General features: G+C 48.8%; 1 protein-coding gene across 13 annotated transcripts in view; it reads left to right on the top strand.

Moving 5' to 3' along the window:
- The window catches only part of LOC147244538 (RNA binding protein fox-1 homolog 3-like), a 396,055-nt gene that overhangs the window by 341,260 nt on the left and 31,785 nt on the right, over positions 1–23,010 (top strand). For 11 of the 13 annotated variants that reach the window (XM_086186201.1, XM_086186206.1, XM_086186205.1 and 8 more), the window contains 4 exons: positions 5,415–5,717; positions 13,009–13,152; positions 19,305–19,358; positions 22,462–22,554. In XM_086186201.1, coding sequence (XP_086042327.1) covers positions 5,415–5,717; positions 13,009–13,152; positions 19,305–19,358; positions 22,462–22,554 — 594 coding nt within the window. The remainder of the gene's footprint in view (positions 1–5,414; positions 5,718–13,008; positions 13,153–19,304; positions 19,359–22,461; positions 22,555–23,010) is intronic. The other 2 variants (XM_086186202.1, XM_086186203.1) reach the window with 2 other exon arrangements.

The raw sequence follows: 23,010 nt of genomic DNA, 5'->3' as shown, positions 1-23,010 counted from the left end.
TTTCGTTTGCATTGCATCAACTGATTACCGTACCTCCGCTGAGCTGCGTTACAGTTTCACTGTGCTGCCTCGGCCCGGCGGGATTCGTCTCAAGTTTGCCATCGTCACCGTCAGACAGGCGGTCATTAAAACCAAATGAGCTCTCTGTTCAGGAGAGGAAGGGACTTCGACGCGAACAACTTTCAGCCACCAAAGAGCTTGAGAGTCATTTAAAAAAATGTCACGTCATCTGTAATCTGACAAAGCAACGTGCTTCTTCACAGGAAAGAATGGGACATTAAAGTGATGCCTCACCAAACAGTGTGTTTTCCATTTCGAATAGTCACAAATTCAGCTCACCAAGACTTTCTTTTTTCCTCTTTTGTGACTCCAGAATGCAGGAAGAGTCAGCCAGGATATTTAGCTTGAAGCTAAGGGCTACTGATGGCTAACTGTCCATAAACATTGGTTTACTAACTCTCGTCTATCACCCATGTCGTCTACTTAATCCAGCTGTATGGTCCACACTCCACAGATGAGCTAACCAGAACATTCTTGGTTCTCTGCTGGTTCATGGTGGCGCTGCACCACATTTGTTACAGTTTGTTGTTTGTTCTAGCAGTAGTTTTTGCTGCAGACGTTTTCCTCTGGGCAGCGTTACTTCATCTTTCAATGCTGAGTCATCGCTAACTTTGACCCCTCGTGTCCAGTCCGGTCCAGGCTCCGTTAGCTTCCAGCTAACTATGCATTGCTGGCTCTTTCTGCATTCTGGAGCCACAAAGAAGTAATACAGGAGAGGAGCACAGCTTAAAGCACCTTTTAAAAGGCAAAATACAATTTTTAGGTGAAGTATGACTTTCAGCTGGTGTTACACTTCTGTTTGGATGCAGAAACACTGCAGAGCTGCTCGTAAATCTGCTTGAATCCTGTGGAATGTAGAGAGGAACACTCGTACGGGAGGAAGCCTGCTAAGCTGAAAAATGACCCGAGCTGTGTGCGACTGAGCTGCAGCCATAAAGCTGCCCACTCCATCATGGCTCCTATAGCCCAGATTGATCAGCGAGCTCCCATTTGAGTGATTTCCCTCTGGATTCAATGCAACGCAATTAGTCGCCTGTCGTATTTTGCCTTCGCGTTGCTCTTTGACCCTCTGCTGCACGTATGAGTCAGTGCAGCACTCTCCCGATATGAGTTCCCCCCTAACAGCTTCTGTATTTGCACAGCCCATCTCCTTGTGGCCTCTCAACGCCGTCCCCCCCAGCGCTGCTAAAGAGGATCACGCATCGCTGGCGGGCGGCCAAGCGGTTCTACCTGCTGAGATGGAATATAGCCTTTAGCATCGACACCGGGGTTAGCGCCAGCGCTGGATGCTGGGAGCTTCTTCTCTCAGACTGGCAGCTTCAGCAGTGGGCATCGCCACGCCACCCCCCCGACCTCTCTGGCTGCTGATGCAGACTGTAAAAACAAAAAACTCCACTCCAAAAGTGATCTCCTTAAGTACAGGTTTTCAATCCAATTTTACACAAGCAGAGTGCTTAAGATTAGAGATAGTGTTTTTTATTGTGCTCTTCGGTAATAGGAGTCGAAGGGGTGCAAGGGGGGAGGGAGGGAGGGCGAGAAGAGCGGAGGGGAGGGGAGATCGATAAAGGCTGCTCTCTTCTGCTTGCCTTTATTCTTCATATCGTGTCAGTGGAGGTTTAGACGGCACATGGCAGCCGGCCATGGCGGGGGGGGGGGGGGGGGGGCATTAAAGTGCCGGAGAGGGACCTGCCTGCTGGTAGAGACGCCTCGCCACCACGCGCCTCTCACTCACGGCCGTAATGAACAGCAGAGGAATGCTGTTTGTCATCGGCAGCGTTTCATTAGGCTCCTGGATTATCTTGACAACAGCGGGTCGGCCGCGGTGCAAAGGCTGCATGGTTGCAGCGGGACAAGCCCCCCCACCCCCCTGATTTCCACGGGCCTTTTTTCTTCTCCCAGTCCATTTCCAGTCGAATAACTCGTTTGTCACATACATCAGAGGAAGGCGAAGATCATACGAGAGCCGGCGTTACTTTGTGTTTCACTAATGAGGCCTGTGCTCTCCGCCTCCTTGCTTGAGCCTTGCTGCCCTTTGAAAGCGCGGCGGCGTGGTGCTGCTGCACTTTAGTGCGATCCTGAGCTGCGGGCTGTTATCCTGTTTGTGTGTCACTTGGCTTCAGCTCAGTTCTCTGCACTTGTTCAAGGCTGCAGCAGCAGCAGACCTGACACAGATTCACTGGCCTGAGAGCTCCAAGAGCGAAACAGCGGTGACGGCGACCTGAGTGGGGGGGGTCATCACTCATGCAGACCTCTCAGCAAACACAGCAGCAGTCAACTAGTGGGCTCCTTCCAGGAGAACCTGTGGCCTCTGGAGTCCCAGTCTGTATTTACATGAATCTCCTGGTTGCTGGAGACGACACCTGATGAGCTGGCGTGCGGTCTCATCCTCGAAGGAGCGGAGCAGCTGCTGGTGGAGGAAGACCGGAGCAAGAGCTAAACTGCTGGATGTGAGCCTGCCTCCCCCCGCCTGGCCACCATCAGCCTCCTCACAAGGGACCTGAGTTCTTTGACTCAGCGTTCAGTTTTACTGTGAAACAGTGGTTCCGTGCTGCGCTTGCGTCCACTTGTTTCATCTCTGATGGTCAGAGTGATTTGTTTCAGTGCTGTCATTGTGTTAGGCTCTATTTTCAGTTTCAAACTCGTCCGTCATCATCGTGTTTGATCAGTCAGAAGACGAAATATGACCCGGGAAACCAGCTGACCACTCCCAAAATACGCTAATGATAAAATTCCTAATTATACAAAATGTCATTTGCAAGAATTATACAGGTCATTCCTGATAATGATAACAATTGATTAAAAAAAGAAAAGTCGAGTCATTAAAAGAAATCAAATCTCAATTTTATTTTCAGTCTGACTTCCAATCGACGCCCACTTAAATCGTTCTTATTTAGTTGTGCTGTTTCAATGTACTCATTTGCGAGTGGCGCTGGGATCCGTTGACGGACGCGTGCGAACGGATCCTGGTTTGTGCGGGTCAGGAATGTGGTGCGACTCTCAGCTGTCGTGCCGGCGGCAGCATTTCTTTTAGGTGACTACTGTATCTCCATTCTCCTCTAAAAACCAGCACTCAGAAGTTGAAAATTGCCAACATCAGAAGCTTCCTTGAATTAGGATGCCCCGCGATGCAAGTGTGTTATATAATGCCATGACTGGAGGGAGAGGGAAAGTAGAGCACAGGGGTAGAGATTAAAAAAGTTTCTGCATAAAAAGAGATGGGGGGAGGAAGAGATGAGCATGAAAGGGAACGGGGGAGGAGGGATTGAGGGAGAGACAGGGGAGATAGAAGTACAGTATAATGAAAAAGAGAAGGGGGGATTAGGTCAGGCAGGAGCGAGGGTCCACTCGTCGGAGCGGAGCCGCCTGGAGGCCGGCCGGCCGCCTGCAGCTCAGCCCTCCTCTCTCTCCTCTCTCTTTTTTCATTTAGATAATGGAGCTTTGCCTTAATTGGCAGAGCGCATTTTCCAGCAAGGTTTGTTTGCCAACACGTCAAGAGTAGAATTATTTCCACTACATTTACAGCATAGTGGAGCTGCGCTCTCTCATTAAAACCTCAGCCTCCTCCTGCTGCAGAAACCTGAAGATAGAGGCCAAAAAAAGAGGAATAAAACACATTTATCTGCTATCTCTCCATCCCCAGCCAGCTTGTAAAGGAAGACCCAGAAACGCCTCTATCTGTTTACTCTCATTGCTTTTCTCCAATCATAAAGCCCGCCGTTCTCTCCTCTCTTATCCAAGGAGTTATGCGTCCAGCTGGCGTGATCTGTATCTGCAGATGTGATTGAGGGTATTTGCAGGGGGCTGTTATTGGATTTGGGGGTTATTGTCCCACCTTTTCCTCTGTGTTTTAATGTTGGGGTGGATCTCCTCTCCAGCAGCACTCCTCTGCTCATTAGTCCAGATTCTTCACAACAGTAAGAGACGCACTTGTGCAGCGCCGCCATTCGCCACTTTAACAATGAGCAGCAGCCAGAAAAGTCCATTATTCCTGCAGCTCATCATCTGGATCATCCACACGGGACAAAGGAGCCGGGGAAGTGTTTGGTTGTCGAGGAGCATCTATCAGCAGCGTCAGGAGAGGAGAATGGGTATTTGGTGGCGATACTGCGTCTTCTGGAAGTATTTGGAGGAATATATGACTAAGACAAGTGCCACGCCGTCACTAATGTGTCTCCAGGAATGATGAGGAGCCTTAGAAATGGATTTCACTAATTTTAGCCTGAATTGTATTTTGAGTTCTTCCGCTGTTTGTGTTCACAGAAAATGAAACTCGTCTGTATGAGAGATTTCTTGTCTAAAATGGAAAACTGCATGCTGTAGAAAATATACAGGAAACATGCTTCCGTATAGTATCAGAAAAACTCCAAATAAAACCAGGGAGAGAAGTAAAGTTCATAAAGTGACACGAGCGGTGGAAGAAGTATTCAGATTGACTCAAGTAAAAGTTTTAATACTGACTACTACATAGCTAAAGCCTTCAGTACAGGGCTTCTACTAATACCACAATTCTGTAGTATCGCACTCCCTGGCCTGCTTCACCTCACTCTGCTAAAACACAGCCAGACATGTGGATGTACTTCCTCATGAGTTTAAAGAAAAGCAGGATTTCATTCATGGAGTGTGTGCGTGTGTGTGTGTGTGTTTGTTGAGGATACATAATATATCTATAAAAAAGTTTTTGTGTGGAAAAAATGACTTGAAAATGATCAAAACTTCTGGAACTTTGTTGGTACATAAATATGGATTTCCTGCGTTTTCTGTGTTTTGTGCAGAAATCTCTGAAGTAACTGATAGAAAGAAGTGATAAATGTAGTGACGCGTCATGAGCAGACAAGAACTTGAAGTGGCTGAACTTTGTGCTACTTGAGCTGTAGTTGGGCCGGTCTGTGTGTGTGTGTGTGTGTGTGTGTGGGGGGGGGGGGGGGGGGGGTGCTGTAGAAAGTAAAAGTGGCGCTCAGAGAGGAAGCAGCTGCTGGTTAACAGACCTGTCACTGAAATCAAAGGCCCTTATCAAAATTTTATCAATTAATTGATCTTTCCTCTTGTGCTTTGCAACGAGTGCAATTGAGATTCGCTCTGACTCCCGCCCCCCCGACAGCGAGCCATGCTCTACAACATAAACTGTGTTCATTAGCGATGATCAAGGAGGCCTCTAATGGGAGCCGAGGCCTGATATGACGGCTGTTTCTCTCTTCTTCGTTGGTTTGCAGGACGACGCTCCCCAGTCGCCTCCCCAATCAAGCTGGCAAACTTGATGGTCTTTCATGGTCGCTCTGCAAGTCAAACAATGTGCTTAACTTTCATCTTCACTGTGTCTAACGCTCGCCGCCGCCGCCTGTCTCTCTCTCTTGCAGGGTAACCAAGAGGCCACCAACCCCCCAGAAGCGATGGCCCAGCCCTACACTCCCGCCCAGTACCCACCCCCACCACAGAATGGCATCCCCGCAGAGTTCGCTGCGCCGCATCCGCTTCCGACGCAGGACTACAGTGGGCAGAGCCGGGTTCCTGAGCACGCCATGACCCTGTACACGCCCACACAGACGCACAGCGAGCCGGCTGGCACTGACAACAGCACGCCAAGCATCACCGCCACCACGACCGCACCGGTCAGTGTCGCTCAGCACCTGCAAACAGTCTTCTCAGCAGGCTGTCAGCAAGTAAACACGTTATTATCTATCAGCGTGCATTGAACACCACCTTCATCCTCGTCCTCATCCTCATCCTCATCCTCAACTCATTCAAATTCATTTCCTTCAGTGGAGTTTCAACCAGATCTTCCTGCTTCCTTCTTTGTCTCTAATTTCTTCTGTTTTCATTCACTCATCAACTCTTCTGCAAGTTCTTCTGGTTCTGGAGCTCAGTTGGACTCTCAGCCCTCAACAGAGCGGGGGTTCAGATCTATTTAAACATGGAATCATTCAAAACATAGATGTGCAAAACTTTTAGAATTGACTCATTAAATCGTTTTTTTTTCATAGTTCTTCCGTTTATTTCGTAAAATTTAGCTTCTTAAACAACAAAGCAAAATCTCGAAATCTTTGGAAAAAAGGCAACTATCAACCAGCAAGCCCAGCGCCTGATATTTAGCAAGACCTGCAGAAAAAAGTCACCAAAAAATGTAAAATTGGGAATAAAATATCCCTCTCCATGTCTGTGGACGTGGGTCTGCTGCTCCTGGTCAGCATCGTTTTCCCAGCTTCTGTCTTTTGTGTTTCTCGCATCCCTAAGTTCCATTTGTCTCCTTCTATTTGGTGTCTGATTGTTCTCCTATTTTTAACTCATTATCACATTACCATAAAGGGAAAGTGTTTAAAGGTTTGGCTCTGAATGCGCAGAACAAATCCCTGGCAAAGCTGCACACTGAGATCCAAAGCTTGGAAGTTAGAGAATTGTGAACTTATACATCATACATTTCATTCTTGTGTACTGATGCTCTTCTCTTTGAAATACCTTGACCTGGGATTTACCTTCACGCCAGGCAGATGTAGATAAAAGGGAGAACGACTTAGCTCCACACTTTGGAAACACATCTAGAAAGACGAATAATGCTGGCAGAGATGAAAAAATATAAGACCTTCAGACGGTCTTTTCTCCTTTAGCGTGAAAACACCTGCTGGGAGAGGTCAGCGCAGGGCCACCGCCTTCCTGAGAGGGATGTGGGTCACACGGAAAGAACACGCTTAATATCTCCATTTCCCAGCTTCTTAATTACTGTGAGGCTACAAACATTTGGCAGCGGAAAAGTGCTTCAACGGCACGAGCAGCATCACGTGGTGTATTAGCAGCCCCCTGTAATGTAGCCATGTTTGATTTGAAGATTTGTGTGATGCTCTCCAACATGCGCCGCACTTACAGTAATGGCTGACACACGAGAGTTTAGAGGGAAGAGAGACTTGGCAGGAGGTTGGGCCTCCTCCCCTTCGCCTCCTCCACCACTGTACACCACTCCTCCACTCTACTCTCTCTCTCTCTCTCTCTCCCTATTTGATTCCATTTCATCTGCTCACCCGCTGTGAAGAAAGCCCAGGGATGGTAGCCGTGGAGAGATGAGAGCCCGCCTCGCTCTCCTTCCTGCTCTCTGCCGTCCCTTCTTTCCATCATTCTCTGCATCCCCTGTTTTCTCAGGGAGGACAGAGAGATGAGATTAGTGGGGTGTAAACAGAGAGTCTAATCCTCGGGGGCTGCTGGTGTAGTGTCGCCCACCGCTGTGTTCCCCAGCTTTAATGACGGCCCCAGCCTGTTTGCTGTGGGTGCCACAGACGGGCCCAGGCTCCTTTGATTAGGGCGCCCTGCAGAAGCACAGATTGAGGGAACAGATCAGCTTCTCGCTATGACTCCCCCGCTCATCCTCCTCCCTTGGCTCAACTCTTCAGCTTCTCTACCCCACCAAGACGCTTTACTCTGAACATCTTCTTGACTTAAAGACTTAAAACGAGTCGAGAGACAGTGAAGATTCAGTGAAACATATGGATTCTGTCTGAATTCCCTGAAGAGGACGGAGAGAGTGTATGTTTTAATGAGGCACTGGGAGTCTTCTCTCTGTCTACCAGCCGCCCCCCCCCCCCCCCCCCCATCTATACTGGGAAGGTGGCGTTGTCCAGAGCCAGACCTCTGGGACCTTGCTCCGTGACATGTTCAAACAGGCTGACTTGAAAGCATGCGACTTGAGGAAGAGAGGCAGCCCCCAACTTTTCTCCAAATCCTTGGAGACGCAGCGGAGGGCTGCCAGGGAGCTCTGCTGGAGAAAAAAACTGAGCTCGTTATCTGGCTCAGTTCAAATAGTCTGAGGTTTGGTTGAATTTCATGAGTAATCATTCTCTTTTCAGATAACAAATTAAGGCGATGGCGTTAGGGCAGCACTCAATTCCAGATTTTTCACAGCGCGTGTCAGCAGCACCAAGACTTTCCAAAGGGTATTCTGGGGGACTGTGATAACATAGACACACACACAAGAATGCATCAGGGCACGTGGAAAACATGGGAGAGCACATGCAAACATTCATGGCACCCACACACACACACGCACGCACACACACACACACACACACACACACACACACACACACACACACACACACACACGAGCTGTGTTTAAGGGATTGAGACTTCAGTGTGTAGCATTCAAAGGTGGTGCTGATGGCAGCATGTGGGTCCATTAAAGGGGGGGATGTTATTGTCCTCAATGCTCCTCCACGGTGACGGATCATCTAAAGATGCCATTTACAGGTCATTCGAGCTGCGCATGTCAAGTGACAAATCACAAGCATGTAACCAAAGATCTGGGATGTCAGAGGAAGGAAATGCTAACTTCCTTAGCATGAGCTGAGGAGGAAACTCTTAATTTAGCCGCTGATTTATGTTCCAACGCTCAGCTGTGCTCACGAGCTTTGGGCAGTGACTGAAAGAATGAGATCGGGGATATTAATTTAACTTTGTAGGGTGGCTGGCCTGGGCCGCTGCTGCTGTGGCTCACCGCCTCGGTGAAGAACTCTGGTGAGAGAGAGAGTAGTTAACATAGAAGCATGAGAAATTCGTTTGACCTCTGACACCGATACTTCAATCAGAAATTATGTTGTGTCTTTCAAAGTACTCACTTCCAGGAGTATTCAGCTCACGAAGAACAAGTTTTTCCCTCCTCCATCACTTCTTGGTGACTCCAGAATGCAGGAAGATCCAGTCATGTATATTTAGCTTGAAGCTAACAGGGACTGATGCTAACAGCAGCTAAACTGACCAGAAACTGTTAGTAAACTCTCCAGGTGGTCTGCAGCTCTCCATTGAGTCTGCTTCAGTTGTTTGAGGCCTAAAAAGAAGCAAGCAAAGGTTCATCCCACGTCGATGGTGGGTGTCTCTCCCCCCCACCAAAATCTTAGCTGAGTCATGTGACTCAAAAACAGGGTCAGAAGCTGGCTCGGACTGTACAATATCTGCCCAGTTCTACAGCATCCAACACTGAAGCTAACATCCATTCAAGTGCTCCATTTTCTATGCTGAGTAGGACTCCTGAAATAGCTCCTCCCCCATTGGTACTCAGTAGAAATAGTGGCGGGGGGTACATGGCTCCTCCCGTCACATCTCCTGCTCTCGCAGGTGATGGAGGCGATATATTTGCTGCTTCTTTGGAAAGAGAAAACAAACAGGACCAGGAGGGTAAGAATAATGAATTAAAGCTTAGACATTATAATTCTTGAGAGCAGCACACACACACACACACACGCACGCATGCACACACACACACACACACGCGCGCACACACACACACACACACACACTGTTTAATCGGCTGTAATCTACCTGCTTGGCAGCATTCCAATCAGATAGTTTCAATTATGCTCTTGTAATGCCACTCTGTGTGGGGGAGGTGGGGGAGGTGGGGGGGGCGGGGGTGCTGAGCAGAGCACTTTTCAGGCGATTGGCAAATAACAGCGAGGGAGTCTTTTAGAGAAATGACTGAACAGGAAGCCGGAGAGTTGACAGCTCTCTCACTCTCTGGTTTGCCGGCTTTGGCAGTGACGCTATGTTTCGCATGCCGCCGCCGCCTCCTCCTCTTCCTCCTCCTCCTCCCCTCCTTCTCCTCCTTGCCGTGACAGCAGCTGTCGGGACACTACGGTGGCCTCCTATGGTAATACGTGGGTAATTATTTTCCTCTGCAGCGCCAGTGTCTCTCAGCCAGGTAGGAGCCTCGGGAGCGGCTCACCCAGGCAGCATCCCAGATCTCAATGACAAGTTATTGAGTTAGTAGGAAGCAGCCTGGGATGTTTGGGAGTCAGCGATTTAGTATTTGTGTTCTCCATATGTGTGTTTGCCCTGGATGTCAGCAGCACGCTGCCAGAACGCTGCCAGCACGTCTCAGCGCAGACTGAAAGTTAATCTGGATGTTTGCAAACACACGACTGCTCCCACCGTGATAAAGAAGCCAGACAAATAGAGTTGGAGGACAGCGGCGCTCAGTAGTCTGGCAACATACGCTAAAGGTCGATAGTGTCATGTGTGACCGATGAAACAGATTGACCCGCGGGGCTCTGGTACCTTGTCACCCGCCACCGTCCCAGCATCTGTCTGCAATGTGTCACCCCCAGGGCCCAACATGGCTACTCTGGCTATTAACCTCCAGCTCACGAGGACACAGCAGAGTTAAGACCCCTCTGCCCGTCCCTCATCGACTTAAATCCACTCCTTACCAGCCAGCTGACCAGCTCGCCGCACGCCCCGGCTCCCGTGTCCTTCGCCAGTTGTTAACCTCTGGTTCGGACATCATCGGGACTCAGGAAGCCTCGGTTACCTGGATGACTGCAGGGGAGACAAAGTGGGACCTTGAATCAAACAACTGTCACTGTTAACAATGTATGTCACCGTCTTGGAATGGGCCATAAAAACCAAATAAATGACAGCCATTATAGTGGAGATTGTGATTATGATAATGAGAATAATAAAGGCGATCATCATTACGATCATGATGATAATGATAATACTGGGATGATGAATTATAATGAATAAATCCCTACCCCATTTCCTAAATGGTGGGAGATGTATCACTACTAGCGGCCTGCAGCCATCTGACAGCTCCAGCACCGAGTGAGGTGTGTGTGTGTGTGTGTGTCGGGGGGGGGGGGGGTGCATCATTTGAACCCTTTCTATGCTGGCAACATCCCTTTTCACATTTCAGTATAAAACTGTGTCTGCGTATGACTTCCAGCCAGTATGTTTGCTGCTCAGAGAGAGAGAGAGAGAGAGAGATAGGACTTCCCAGGAGAGTTTTCCGTTAACATATCACATTCAAGCAGCTTTTGTACTCAATACATCCGCCTCCTCGCCCTCATTCCTCCTTCTCACCTCCTCTTTCCTCCTTCAGTCCCTCTCAGAGTCACCAGCATCAAACCAGGAATCATGCATGAAGTCCTCTGTCACACATTATGACCATGTTCCTGAAGAGCGACCCGTGTGGTCATGAGAGTTAGCAACTGTCCCTCTCAGACGCAGGGGTGGACATGTATACGCATGTACATGTACATGTATACGCATGTACATGTACATGTACACGCATGTACATGTACATGTATACGCATGTACATGTACACGTATACGCATGTACATGTACACGCATGTACATGTACATGTACACGCATGTACATGTATATGCATGTACATGTATACGCATGTACATGTACATGTATACGCATGTACATGTACATGTATACGCATGTACATGTACACGTATACGCATGTACATGTACACGTATACGCATGTACATGTACACGCATGTACATGTACATGTACACGCATGTACATGTACATGTATATGCATGTACATGTATACGCATGTACATGTACATGTATACGCATGTACATGTATACGCATGTACATGTACATGTATACGCATGCACATGTATACTTATGTACATGTACGTATTTACGCATGCACATATATACACACATGTACATGTACCCGTATGTACTGTATATGAACGTATATAAATGTTACCCATACAGTGTATTAATATTCTTCTACATGGAGGTCATGCCATGAGGTTAAATCACTCCTTGGGCCTCCCTTTCAGGCGCGCCATTCAACAAAAAACATAATACTGTAATACATAATAATCCCCAGGTGCTCACACATAGTAGAGTTACATCACCACTCAGCCGGACCTGCTGGCTACCTGAACTAAGTCCACCCTGAGTTCATCCGAACACATCATCCTCAGATCCAGGCAAGACTGTTCTTGTGTAACTTTCAAAGCTCGAGAGGTCGCTGCAGCATGACCCCCACGTCTCCTGGGAGTACCAGGCACACCTGGTACTGAAATTCTCCGAAAATTCTTAGAATAGTGACGTCCTCGCACTATTTTCTCTTACACTTGAGACTTGATGCTGGTAAAGATGAGAGTTATTAACGGAGCATCTGAGCTGGAGAGGTGAGGAAGTGTTGGTGGAGAGGAGGCTTGGAGGGGATTAAGAGCTGCTGAGGAAGTCTGTCCAAACACTGACTGACAGTGAGTTAATGCAGCGACAGCGACAGGTTAGGTAGGTGGGAGCACGTCCACCACGTCCACCACATCGGGTCGAGCTCATTAGAGACGTCAACAGTAGAAACCCTTCGCTCTCTTTTGGTCACTTCCTGAAGCTCGTGACCAACCAACCATGAGCGCTGGGAGAGCCTCGCCATATTCAGAAATCTGTTTTTCAGAAACCAGCTGACCCCTGACCATCTGGTCACACACTGCCTTGACTTGACGGCTTGATTCTACACTGATGAATAGCACCTTTAACCATGGAGATGACAGGTTTCAACAGGAGGAAGCACGTTGAGAGACGTCTAGCTGTACCTGAAGACCTGATGTATCATCAGAGGCGAGGTACTCCGCTGGTAGGCGACGTCAGCCAGGTCCAAGTGAAGAGACGAGCCGCCAGCAGCCTGTGCCAGATCCATCGGCAGTGTCACACAGAGGAACAAGTGGAATTTGTCACTGACATCAGACGTGTCATTTATATAGAAATGTCAGCGTAGCATTCGCATAATGATGGAAACAACAACGTTGAGGGCTTTGGGCCTCGCTCCCGATGGCTGCATGCAAACGCCACCAATAATGTGTCTTTAGTCTAGACATGTCAGGCCTCGCTGGGATCTATATCCACGCCTTTTTGTCAGCACCTTCAATCTTTCCTGTTGCTCAGGAGCTAAGTGCAAGAGATTAATAAGTGGATTTGTAATGCACAATCTCAGGTTTGACACTATAAGTCATTGGCTGTTTATCGCTCGGGCTTTCTCATTGGATTGAAAAATAGCAGGCGCTGAGTTAGTCAGCCAGTCTTCCCTCCCAAACACCCTCTTCTTTCAACCCCTCCATCTCTCCCTCCCTCACCGTTCCTCACGTCTGCAAGCGATAGAATACTGTAGCGGCTAATGAGCAACTTGTGTCTTTTCTCTGTTCGTTTCCTCCGGCAGACAGATGACGTGACGCAAACAGAGGGTTCGCAGCAGCTCCAGCTCCAGCACTCAGACTCCTCAGAGAAGCAGCAGCCCAAAAGGTTACATGTCTCCAACATTCCCTTCCGCTTCCGGGACCCCGACCTAAGGCAAATGTTTGGGGTGAGTACTCTCGCGGAAGAACTTGGTTTTACTCCCCGTTTTAATCGGTGTGGTCCGTTTTTAGCTCAGTTCAGTTCATGTTGTAGCAGGCAGTGTAACAGCAAACACAGAAGCGCTGATTCTGCTAACTGTCCAGCCAGCGACCCTCGTCGTTTCTCCTGAACATTCTTGTGACTACACTTGCATGGAGAGCCGTGTTTAAATCACAGATGTACAATAAGACCTGGACGCAGGAAGTGTGTGGCATCAAAGTCAGTTTGACTCGATGGCCAAACCCTGTAATTACAAGTGTGGCATCTGTCAGTGACACTGACCCCGATGGACCACATAGACTTTCAGTGCAGTTGAAACCAGTGAATCACTTTTGTGGCATCGCAGCATCCATGAAGAGACCCGTTTCACTATCTGGATCATTTTGGAGCTGACGAGGACTGAAGGTCTCCCCGGTCCAGCTGGCTAGTAGAGCACAGTGAGCTGCTCCCCCTGCAGGAGTCTCCAGTGTTACTCTGCATGTTGATGTGTGGAAGTCAGAGTTTTCTCCTAAATTCTACCTGCGAGTGTCTGTGGCATGTTGCTACTTATGTGTGTTACATATTTCAGTGTCTCTAGCTAATTAAGCTGGAGCAGTTCAACTGATTTCATTGTGTGATTTAAATGGACAAACATGTCTGCAGCTCACTGTAATCATGTGACTAAGATCTGAAAACTCCACAACTTCACGCACTTATCACAGCAGCGTCTTGTTCAGACCCTTGTAATCATCCAGTAGACATCAGAATAAGATTAAGATGTGAATTACTATGTTACTAAAACATTAGAACAAGAAAGCTGATGATGAAGTGAACATCAGGGGTGAAAGTGAGCCGGAACGGGCCGGAACGCAGTTCCGGTTAAATATGCATGGCCGGAACGGAGTTCCATTAAAAAAAGGAGGAGAAGGGAGCTGTCAAAATCCCATATTAAATAAAGAAAATGACGTCTGAAGGCGGTTTCACTCTGAACGCGGCAGACACGGCGCGCTACGTGGGGTGGGGCGCAAGTATGCACGCTGCTATCGAGTTGCTGGGCTTGGTTTGTGCTCATGTGACGTCACAGCGCGCCCTCATACACAATGAATGGACTTCCCCCGCGCAGCCTGCGCGTTCAGTGTGAAACCGCCTTGACACGGAGTCGTGCCCATGAGCGCATCTCCACATGCGAGGCGTTTCTGGTTGACTGACAGACGGAAACCTGGGTGACGTTACCAGCATTGTTAGTTTGGATTGGTTAAAACCACACTGTTCTGCTTTCACGGAACAAAGAAAGAGAAGGAAAACAAAACAGAGGGCAAAATCAAAGAACTCGGCTGCTGGCGACCTGCTTTGGCACAATGCAACGTAAAATAAGTGACATGTTTAAGAGAAAATGTGACAGCGTTGAAGAAGCAGGAGAAAAAGTTAGCAAAATGAGACCCACGGAAGATTGAGACTCAGAGCCACTCCTTGATGAGAGCGAGTCCAGGGAGGGACTGTCTGAGGAGTCTGCCACCCTACAGGAAGAAGAAACCACTGAGTGATGCTGATGACCTGTGTTTCCCTGTCTGCCTGCTCCCTGTTGTCAGCACTGTAGTGGGCAGTTTCTGTAGAAAGCAGTTTTCAAAGCATTTCCAGGGGTCGCGCGTGAAGGGTGGGGCTATGGGGGCTGCAGTTGTGTGGGGAACAGACACCCGAAAACTGTAAGAAAAATCACCCAAAACCAATTAAAAACCGTAAAACTTCAGCGGCGGCGCACCCAAAGGGCGTGTGCACAGTTCCGGCAAGACTTTTAAGCCACTTTCACCCCTGGTGAACATGTGTCAGTGTTTTCACTGAGAAACTTCTCTGAAGCAGCATTTGGACCATCACCATCAGCTGCAGCAGGACCAAGAACAGGCGTTTATCTGCCTGAGCTGTCGAGTGGCCCCACGTTCGCGAGTATCGAGCTGCAGACAAACACCATCAGATTACACGTCAGCATAGCAGAGTTGCTCAACAAATGTCTTTCTCTCTGTGTGTCGCCAATTAATGAGGCAGTGAATAGTTGAACTGCTCACCCTTGTATCTCACAAAAGCCTCGATTCCAATTGAACCTGATTCGATAATGTTCTGAAAGGAGACAATTGCCAAAAATGTACTTTAAATGTTATGCGCTAATTGGACCATTAGAAGCCAGAGACCTTAATTCACGCCGTTATGAAGACAACATCCAGCTGATGATATTAATTACTCGAGAGCCGTGACTGTGGCTTTATAAATTGCAGACAGCAGGGCTGCTCTGTCTCTCGCCCCTCTCTCTCCCTCCCCGATTGTTGCCTTTATTGTCCTCAGCTCTGGTGCAGGTCGTGTGGAATCCAAATCGCCTCAGTAATTAGCTCGGAGGCTTTGTGTCCTGGCCGCTGCATGCAGATATACGATGCAAAATTGATCGCAGCCCACCCAGTCCCCCTCAATCACCCTCCTGCCCATGTGTTGCCTCTTCACCTGCGCCCCCCCCCCTCGTGGTTGGCATAGTGGAGGGATTGATTGTCTTGGGTAGCGCTTGGCAAGGAGATAGCTGCTCCGCTCCACCCTCTGACATGGCCTCCACAATAGGCCTTTGTGTGCTCAGCGTGTGCAGAGCTTCGTGCCTCCAGCTCTAATGGCTTCTAGAGCACCACTGGTTCAATACGCATTACTGTTACGCATCAATGCAACCCGCAGACGGCAAGACGAAGGCGGGTGGAGGTGCTGCACGGCCCACTAGAGAGACCCCTACAGTGGAGACCAGGAGCTCCATCTGCTCCCACGTGGCTCTGACTGCAAGTGCTGCACTATAGGAAGCGCCAGAGCTCTCAAACAAGGAGGGAGGGCTGGAGACTCACCCGGCCTGCCACGGGGTTAAGGGTGCAAGCAAACCTCTGATTCTTTAACGAGGTGCTGAATGAAGGGCTCATTAGGACGACCACAGCGGACTGTAATCAGTAATTAGAAACTGTGATCTCTGAGGCCGAGCGAGTGGGGGGATATGAAAACACTCCAAGTCCAAGCGAGCTGCGCTGCACGAGAATGCCCTCGTTTATGTGACGAGGTTCTTCAGTAGTGCTCGTCGTGGTGTAAGGGCTCTTGCAGCGTTCCCCAGAGCAATCAGGACCTCTGCCCCCCACCCTGCTGTCACACTGGCTGCTGGGTCTGAACATGCTCTACACTGGCACTCGACTGTTTGAATACACACGGCTGCTGTTGAGCAATTAAGGGTTTCTCAAGAGCTTAAAGATATTCCAGCTAATCAAAGATGTAGGCACAACCTTGTTTGTTGCTTCCATACTGGAGCTCAAGGCAAAAATACAGTGTACCGCCGTCTCTCCTGAAAACAGCCAGGAAATCCACCATGTACCAAGGGAGAATACCAGCGTATATACAAGTTCCAGCTCCACATTCAATCGTAATTTATTCTTGCAGCAATACTTCTGAAAAAGTGTGTTTTGCCCATGAAGTTATCACTAACAGGAGTCAAGCTCGCTTTTTCCTCCAGATTGCAGAAAGAGCCTCTGTGTATATTTAGCTTGAAGCTAAAAACTGCTGAAGATTTTGCTCACAACAGCAAAATGATCAAAAATGTCTGTTTACAATCCCCCCACGTCCTCTGGTATAATCCAGGTTTTCTTAATCCAGCCGGATGATCAGTCATCCACCAACATTTTGACTGGAGAGCAGAACTAACAAGAGCTCTTCAGGTTATGCAGCCATGGGCAGTGGGGCACAGCACAGCCAGCTGGCACATTAAACCAAACCAACTTCTTTGTTCTTGAAGCATAGCATAGCATAGCATAGCATAGCATAGCATAGCATAGCCTGGCTTAGCAAGCTAACGATCAGCTAGGGATGACCTCAGCGGTAAACAAGAATAAATCAAATCCCTCTGAGAATGATTCCCCCTGCACAACTGTTTCTTTGTCCTAGTTACACAAACGCACCGCTTTCCTTCAGTTTGGTGGGAAGGTGGAGCTTGAGCCAGGGAGGGCGGAGCTTGAGCCAGGGAGGGCGGAGCTTGAGCCAGGGAGGGCGGAGCTTGAGCCAGGGAGCAGCCCACTAGTTCGTTGAGCACTTCTGAAATCAGTATTTTAACATTGCAACATTGGACAGTTTTGTGAATTTTTCATGAATTTCATAAAAACAACCAGCTTTATCATCACAATAGAATCCAGGCAGATTTGTCTTGAATTACGCCAGTCGAGGGGGGGTCATGTGATCACCTGTTAGCGGATCAACTCAAAGTTGTGGATGCTGGGATCTGATGACGTCCCTGGCGGAGGTGTGCGCTCTCAGTAAACCGTCGACGGACTCCGCGTTTTCATGTTGCAGATCTGTCTTGTTCCTCTCAGAGGTTGTTTGCCAGCTGTAAGTTATCTGGACACAGGAACATTCTAATGGAAATTTGCGAATGTGAGAGATTTAAACTCATGAATGTCTGAAACTGAAAACAGCGTCATGGTTTGAAACGGATCAGCTGCTGTAAAACAGAAACAGGGCTCAGCTCCTGTGGCTGCTGCCACAGTCTCAGAGTCATTGATTTGGCTGCAGCCTCTCGGATGACGTCATCCTCCCCCTGTCCTCCCTCCGGAGACTCCTCCCATCCAGGCTATTGTTTATTGGTGCTGCTGATGCAGCTGTTTCTGTGTGGGTGGGGGTGGGGGTGGGGATGAGGGAGCATGAGATCACTCGTGAGCAGCGAGCAGTCCCCAGCGCCATGTGGAAATCCACAAAGACGACTTCCTCTGAAACTAATTAATCGATGCCACAAGCCCATTACGCTCGGTTAAAACAATTAGCATCTGCACATTGCGTGAGGGAAGCATTGTCATCTCAGGCGAGAAAGCGGCATCACGCTGGGATATAAATGCCTGTGTGTGTGTGTGTGTGTGTGTGTGTGTGTGTGTGTGTGTGTGTGTGTGTGTGTGTGTGTGTGTGTGTGTGTGTGTGTGTGTGTGTGTGCACGCGCGCGTGTGTGCACGCGCGCGTGTGTGCGTGAGCCTTCCATTCAAATCAATGGAGCTGAGCGCCATATGAAGCAGATGTGTGGATGGGATCTATGGAATCTCTCTCCAGCAATGAGGGGAGGAGACGCTTCCTGCTGCGACGGTTAAATCACCAGGTTTTTTCGTGGTGTAATGAAGTTACATCGGCTTTAATGCTGGAGATGGACACGTGTTGTACACTAACTCATACAGCACCACTTCTTCAAGCCCAGTCTCGTCAGATAAAAGCCGCTACTCCAAACCCCTATTAGAGGCTCAGTCAAACGATCCATCCATTCCCAATGAGCGCCGACCGCATGGAAGGCCCATTTCTTCCCCGTTGTGCTGAAATGAAGGCGTTGCGGACCGCTTGACAGGGTAATTACTTTTAATGAAATAATACGGTCATTGTAGACAGCAATTAAAAGTCGCTCTCACTCCACTCATTAGAGGAACTTACAGTTTACTTTCATTCCTCTGTTTTCTAACGATCAGAAGGCAGGCCTGTTAAATCGAAAGGCTGGAGCGTGTTAACCCCCGGGGACTGGCCCTTAGGTCCTGTTGACTGAGAGAGCACACAAACAAAGAGAGAATAAAGAATAGAAGACACACAGAGAGAAGCACATAATAGGAAAGGAAGGTACAGTTCAGCACACTCACAAGTCAGAGCTCAGCTATCTGATCGGAGACTTGAGGAAGAGTTTTCCCCAGGTAATCACAGAGTTGGAAAAGGTTTCATATCTCAAGACAACATCCAAATATCACCTGATGCTCCCGCTTTTGTCTGGCAAGAGAACAGGACAGTAATGGAATCAAAGCCAGCGTATTTTCACTGATGCTGCGATCGAATTTCATGTAGAAGTGATCAAATTAAAGAGTAAGCTGGATGAGCCATGAATTCATCCCAGCAGCTTCAGGAACTGTTTGCTAAGCTACCGAATGCAAAGTGACCACTGTGACAGAGGACACATTTCCATCCTGCCTTAATGTCTTTCTTTTATTTCTCTAGACGTGCTTCGAATGAATCCACAGCCAGCGAGGTTTTCTAATTCCATCTCTGCCTCTCTTCGTCTTCTTCTTCTTCTTCTTCGTCTACGTCTTCTTCTTCTTCTTCTTCTTCCTTTTCCTTTCCTCTCTGCAGCAATTTGGAAAGATTTTAGATGTGGAGATTATCTTTAATGAGCGAGGATCCAAGGTAAGTGAACTAGATCGCCAGCTGCTTCATTGCCATGTACTGTTTCCTAATGATGGCATTAGTGTGGTGTGTACGTTGGCGGGGAGTGGTGGTCTCTAAGCCGGGTCTTGGAGAGCTGCATCCACCTCGCCTCCCTGCCTCCCCATTGTTTTTGTTGTTGAGCTCCAGCCTGAGTTGTGAATCATTAGCCCTGCCAATCAATTCATTATTGAGCTGTTTCACAATTCACTTAATCCACCGGCGAGCTGCAGGTGCTCACGCTCAGCCGGCTCCGACCACATCTTCAGACTGCTCCTCTTTGAAGCTTGTCATTAAATGTATCTGACAATGTTCTGATTTTATCATTGTGTTTTTAAAAATATCACAACTCCACAAGAACAACGTTCTCTCTGATGTCTTGTAAATCCATTTGAAGGCTGCGTTCACTTTATGTTTCCAGCTGCAGGCAAACAGGATATCATCTGTTTAGGAAACATTCACTCGATGATTTGAAATGGCCTCGTCTGCTCTAATCTCATCAATCCACTGATTAATCTGCACTTGAGCAACACAAACCCTTCTGAAGAGTTGGCGGCTACTGAGGCTCTGCTTTAGCTGATACTTATTTTACTGCCTGAAAAACCCTCGAAAAGCTAAAGCCAGCACTGAGGGGGTCGCCCGGCTTTGTGCCCCCACCTCCGGTGTTGGTGTCCAGCTGTGGTTTAATCAAAGAGTCTTCAGGGAAGAAACGAACATCTGGGGGGTTTCAGGGTGAGTCGACCTCCTGAACCCAAACACTGTCACAGGGGCCTTTTCTTCTTCCTCGTGTGTCTCTGCTGTGAACGGCCGAGCCTCCGTCAGGAAACAAGCGAGGACTCAACAATGTCAAACCCAATTAGAATCCGATAGACATTCAAAATATAATTACAGTCAGTCCTTAAAAAATCAATGGAAAGTCTTTGATCAAAACTGAAGAAGCATCAACATCCAACAGTTTTTCAAGGGCTCCTAGGTTCTACCAGTGACTGATATCTTTTCACTATTTACAGTTTTGACATCCTGCAGCCGGCAGCCTGAGAGTTCAGGAGCCATGTGGAAGTCCAACAATGTTCTGTCTTTACAGCTCCTGGCTGTGATGAGTTGTGTAATTTGGCCAATTTTGAAGGAAACCTGCAGGTTTAGAGACTAAGCAACTCCAGCTGCAGTTGTTTGTTCATGTGGTGGAGGAGCAGGCCCGTGTTCCGTTCAAGGACCGCTGTGACAACGTGTCCTGGCATGTAGCAACTGTTAGAAGGATTCTGAGAGCCAATTTTCCTGAAAAGGTTAAACAGTACTGTCTAGTCCGACCTGTGGAACCAGGGCCGGTATTGCAGGCTTTGGGGTGTGGCCGGCTGGTCCAAGACTTCCTTGTGGATCCACTGCTTGTAGTTTACGGTCCGTATACGCCTGCATGGAGTGAAAGAAGACGGATCGGAGTGGATCGTGTCAGAAGCGGCCAGTTTACAGCCGTTAAAACCTCTGAAGCAGCTTTGGCACGTCGTCAGACTACGGACGTTCGTCCGACCTGGCAAGTGCGCTCCGTCTTTTTGTTCTCCAAACGGATCGTTAATGTGGAAGCAACCGAGGCGCTCAAAGCTGGTTGGTCAAAGCTGCTCAAACACAGACAAACGGCTGAAGCTTCCCTGTCCCGACATCTTCTCCCCTGGCTACAGATTCTGTTTATGTTCAGAATCTGTTTCGAGTTCATAGAATGGATGGGGACGCAGCATCCAGGGGGGGCAGGTGCAGCCTGCAGGGGTGAGAACAGCCAGCGCTCCTGCAGCAGAGCTCTGAGCTCCCTGGACGGCTGGCCAGGCATAACCAGAATCGATTCCCATTCATACCAGGAGTGGGGGGGGGCAATCAGGGACAAGGCTGAGCTGCTGTCTCCCCCCCCCCCCCCCCCGCCATCCCAGGCCACAGCAGATAAACCTGCCTCCTTCCTTGTAACAAGCTTTTATTGTTTGTGCCCTACAAAGCCATTACCCATGATGCCTCTCTCTCAGCTGCTATATAATGAACCTACAGGACATTAATAAACAATTTATTTCCTACGAAGATTTGCATTCAATATGTCTGTCTCCTTTGAAAAATGGTGGCTCCACCCCCCTCCCCCTTGTAAGCTAATTATTTGTGCATGATAAAAAAAAGAAAGAAGCGATAGAGGGGATAACCACAGTCGGGTGAATGTCCAAAGGATTAATTTTGCCCTCAATTCCTTTTTTGAATTTATTTCTTTATCTCTCTTTCCCCGAGGACAAGGCACGTGTTATTTATGCTCGGAATAGCAGCTTGCAGGTCCGCGTGCGCGTAGAGACCGCGCTGCTCGCCGTCTCTCACGTGCATTCCATCCTGCAGCAATTACGGGCCATGCGCCCGCGTCCCGCCGCCCGTATATATAGAAACCAAAGGGATGGGACTTGTTTGGCCAGCATATCTTAACGCTTCCACTGCGGAGCTCAGGTCCAGGATCCCAGTCCACATAACTCACTGAAGTGACAAACCCCCCGGGGGAGCGAGCGGGGGAGTGGGGGTGGGGCAGTCCTGCTCCATCAAGGAGGAAGTTGTGACACCATTCACGTTTTTGCATCAATGAGCCGCTGTGATTCTGCCTCGTATTTGTGCAGCCATTTAGAAACAGTGGCGGTGTGAGAGGGCCGTGAGCGGAGGGCTGCTGCTTCCTCCCTCACCGGCAGACGGGACCCGCTGACGTTTGGAGATAATTATTCCACTGTTACGGCAGCCAGCGCAGTGTTCGCAGCCGCTGCCTCCTGCCATTCTCCCGTGGCTCCGGCGCTGCGCTCTTTAATTGGGCAAAGCAGGCAGGTTTGTTGGTGTTGCAGGGTGAGGTCATGTCACCGGTATCCTCTCCTCCTCTGATCTCTCTGTTTGCTGTTCCTGACGCCTCACTAACTGCTTCTAATTAATCTGCTGCGTGCAACTTCACCGCCGCCGCCGCCACTGCTGCTACTTCTCACCTCTCTTTCCCTTTTCTCCTCCCTTTCCCTCTCTTTTCTCCTGTGTGTGTGTGTGTGTGTGCGTGTGCGTGTGCGCGTGTCCTTCTCCACTGGTGGCTAACGCTCAGGGCTTTGGGTTTGTAACTTTTGAAACAAGCACAGATGCTGATCGTGCACGGGAGAAACTAAACGGTACAATCGTAGAGGGACGCAAAATAGAGGTGCTTTCATTTTTTTCCTCATCTTCTCTTGCCTGCTCCTGAACCCTCCTCAACTCCTCTATAATCCCATGCATTAGCATGTGGCTGCTGTGTGTGTGTGTGTGTGTGTCTGTATTCCCGAGTGTGTGTGTGTGTGTGTGTGTGTGTGTTTGGATGCATGCATGCATAATGGTGCGTATAACCTGTTCGGGGTAGATTGTGGGATTCATACATGTCAACCTGGACACGCCAGCTGTCCATCTTCACCTGACAGCGCCGACTGAGTGCATGCTTCATCTTCTGGGTTCAGATCTGCGACGGCCTGCATCACCATCGTTTAGTGCTGCCTGCTCCGATCCTGCTCGTGTTTTTACGATGAGACTCTCTCATCAGGTCAGCAGAAGAAAATCAAAGCACTGGCTGTGTTTTTCTTTTGGATCCATCTGATTACCTGATCAGTTACTGAAGCTGGACGAT

This window comes from Aulostomus chinensis, chromosome 18 (assembly GCF_037954235.1).
Source record: "Aulostomus chinensis isolate RoL2024-O1b breed Wild chromosome 18, RoL_Achi_v1.0, whole genome shotgun sequence".
In the NCBI taxonomy this organism is placed as follows: domain Eukaryota; kingdom Metazoa; phylum Chordata; class Actinopteri; order Syngnathiformes; family Aulostomidae; genus Aulostomus; species Aulostomus chinensis.
The sequence above is the reverse complement of the archived record's forward strand: the minus strand, read 5'-3'. Positions and strand labels throughout refer to the sequence as shown.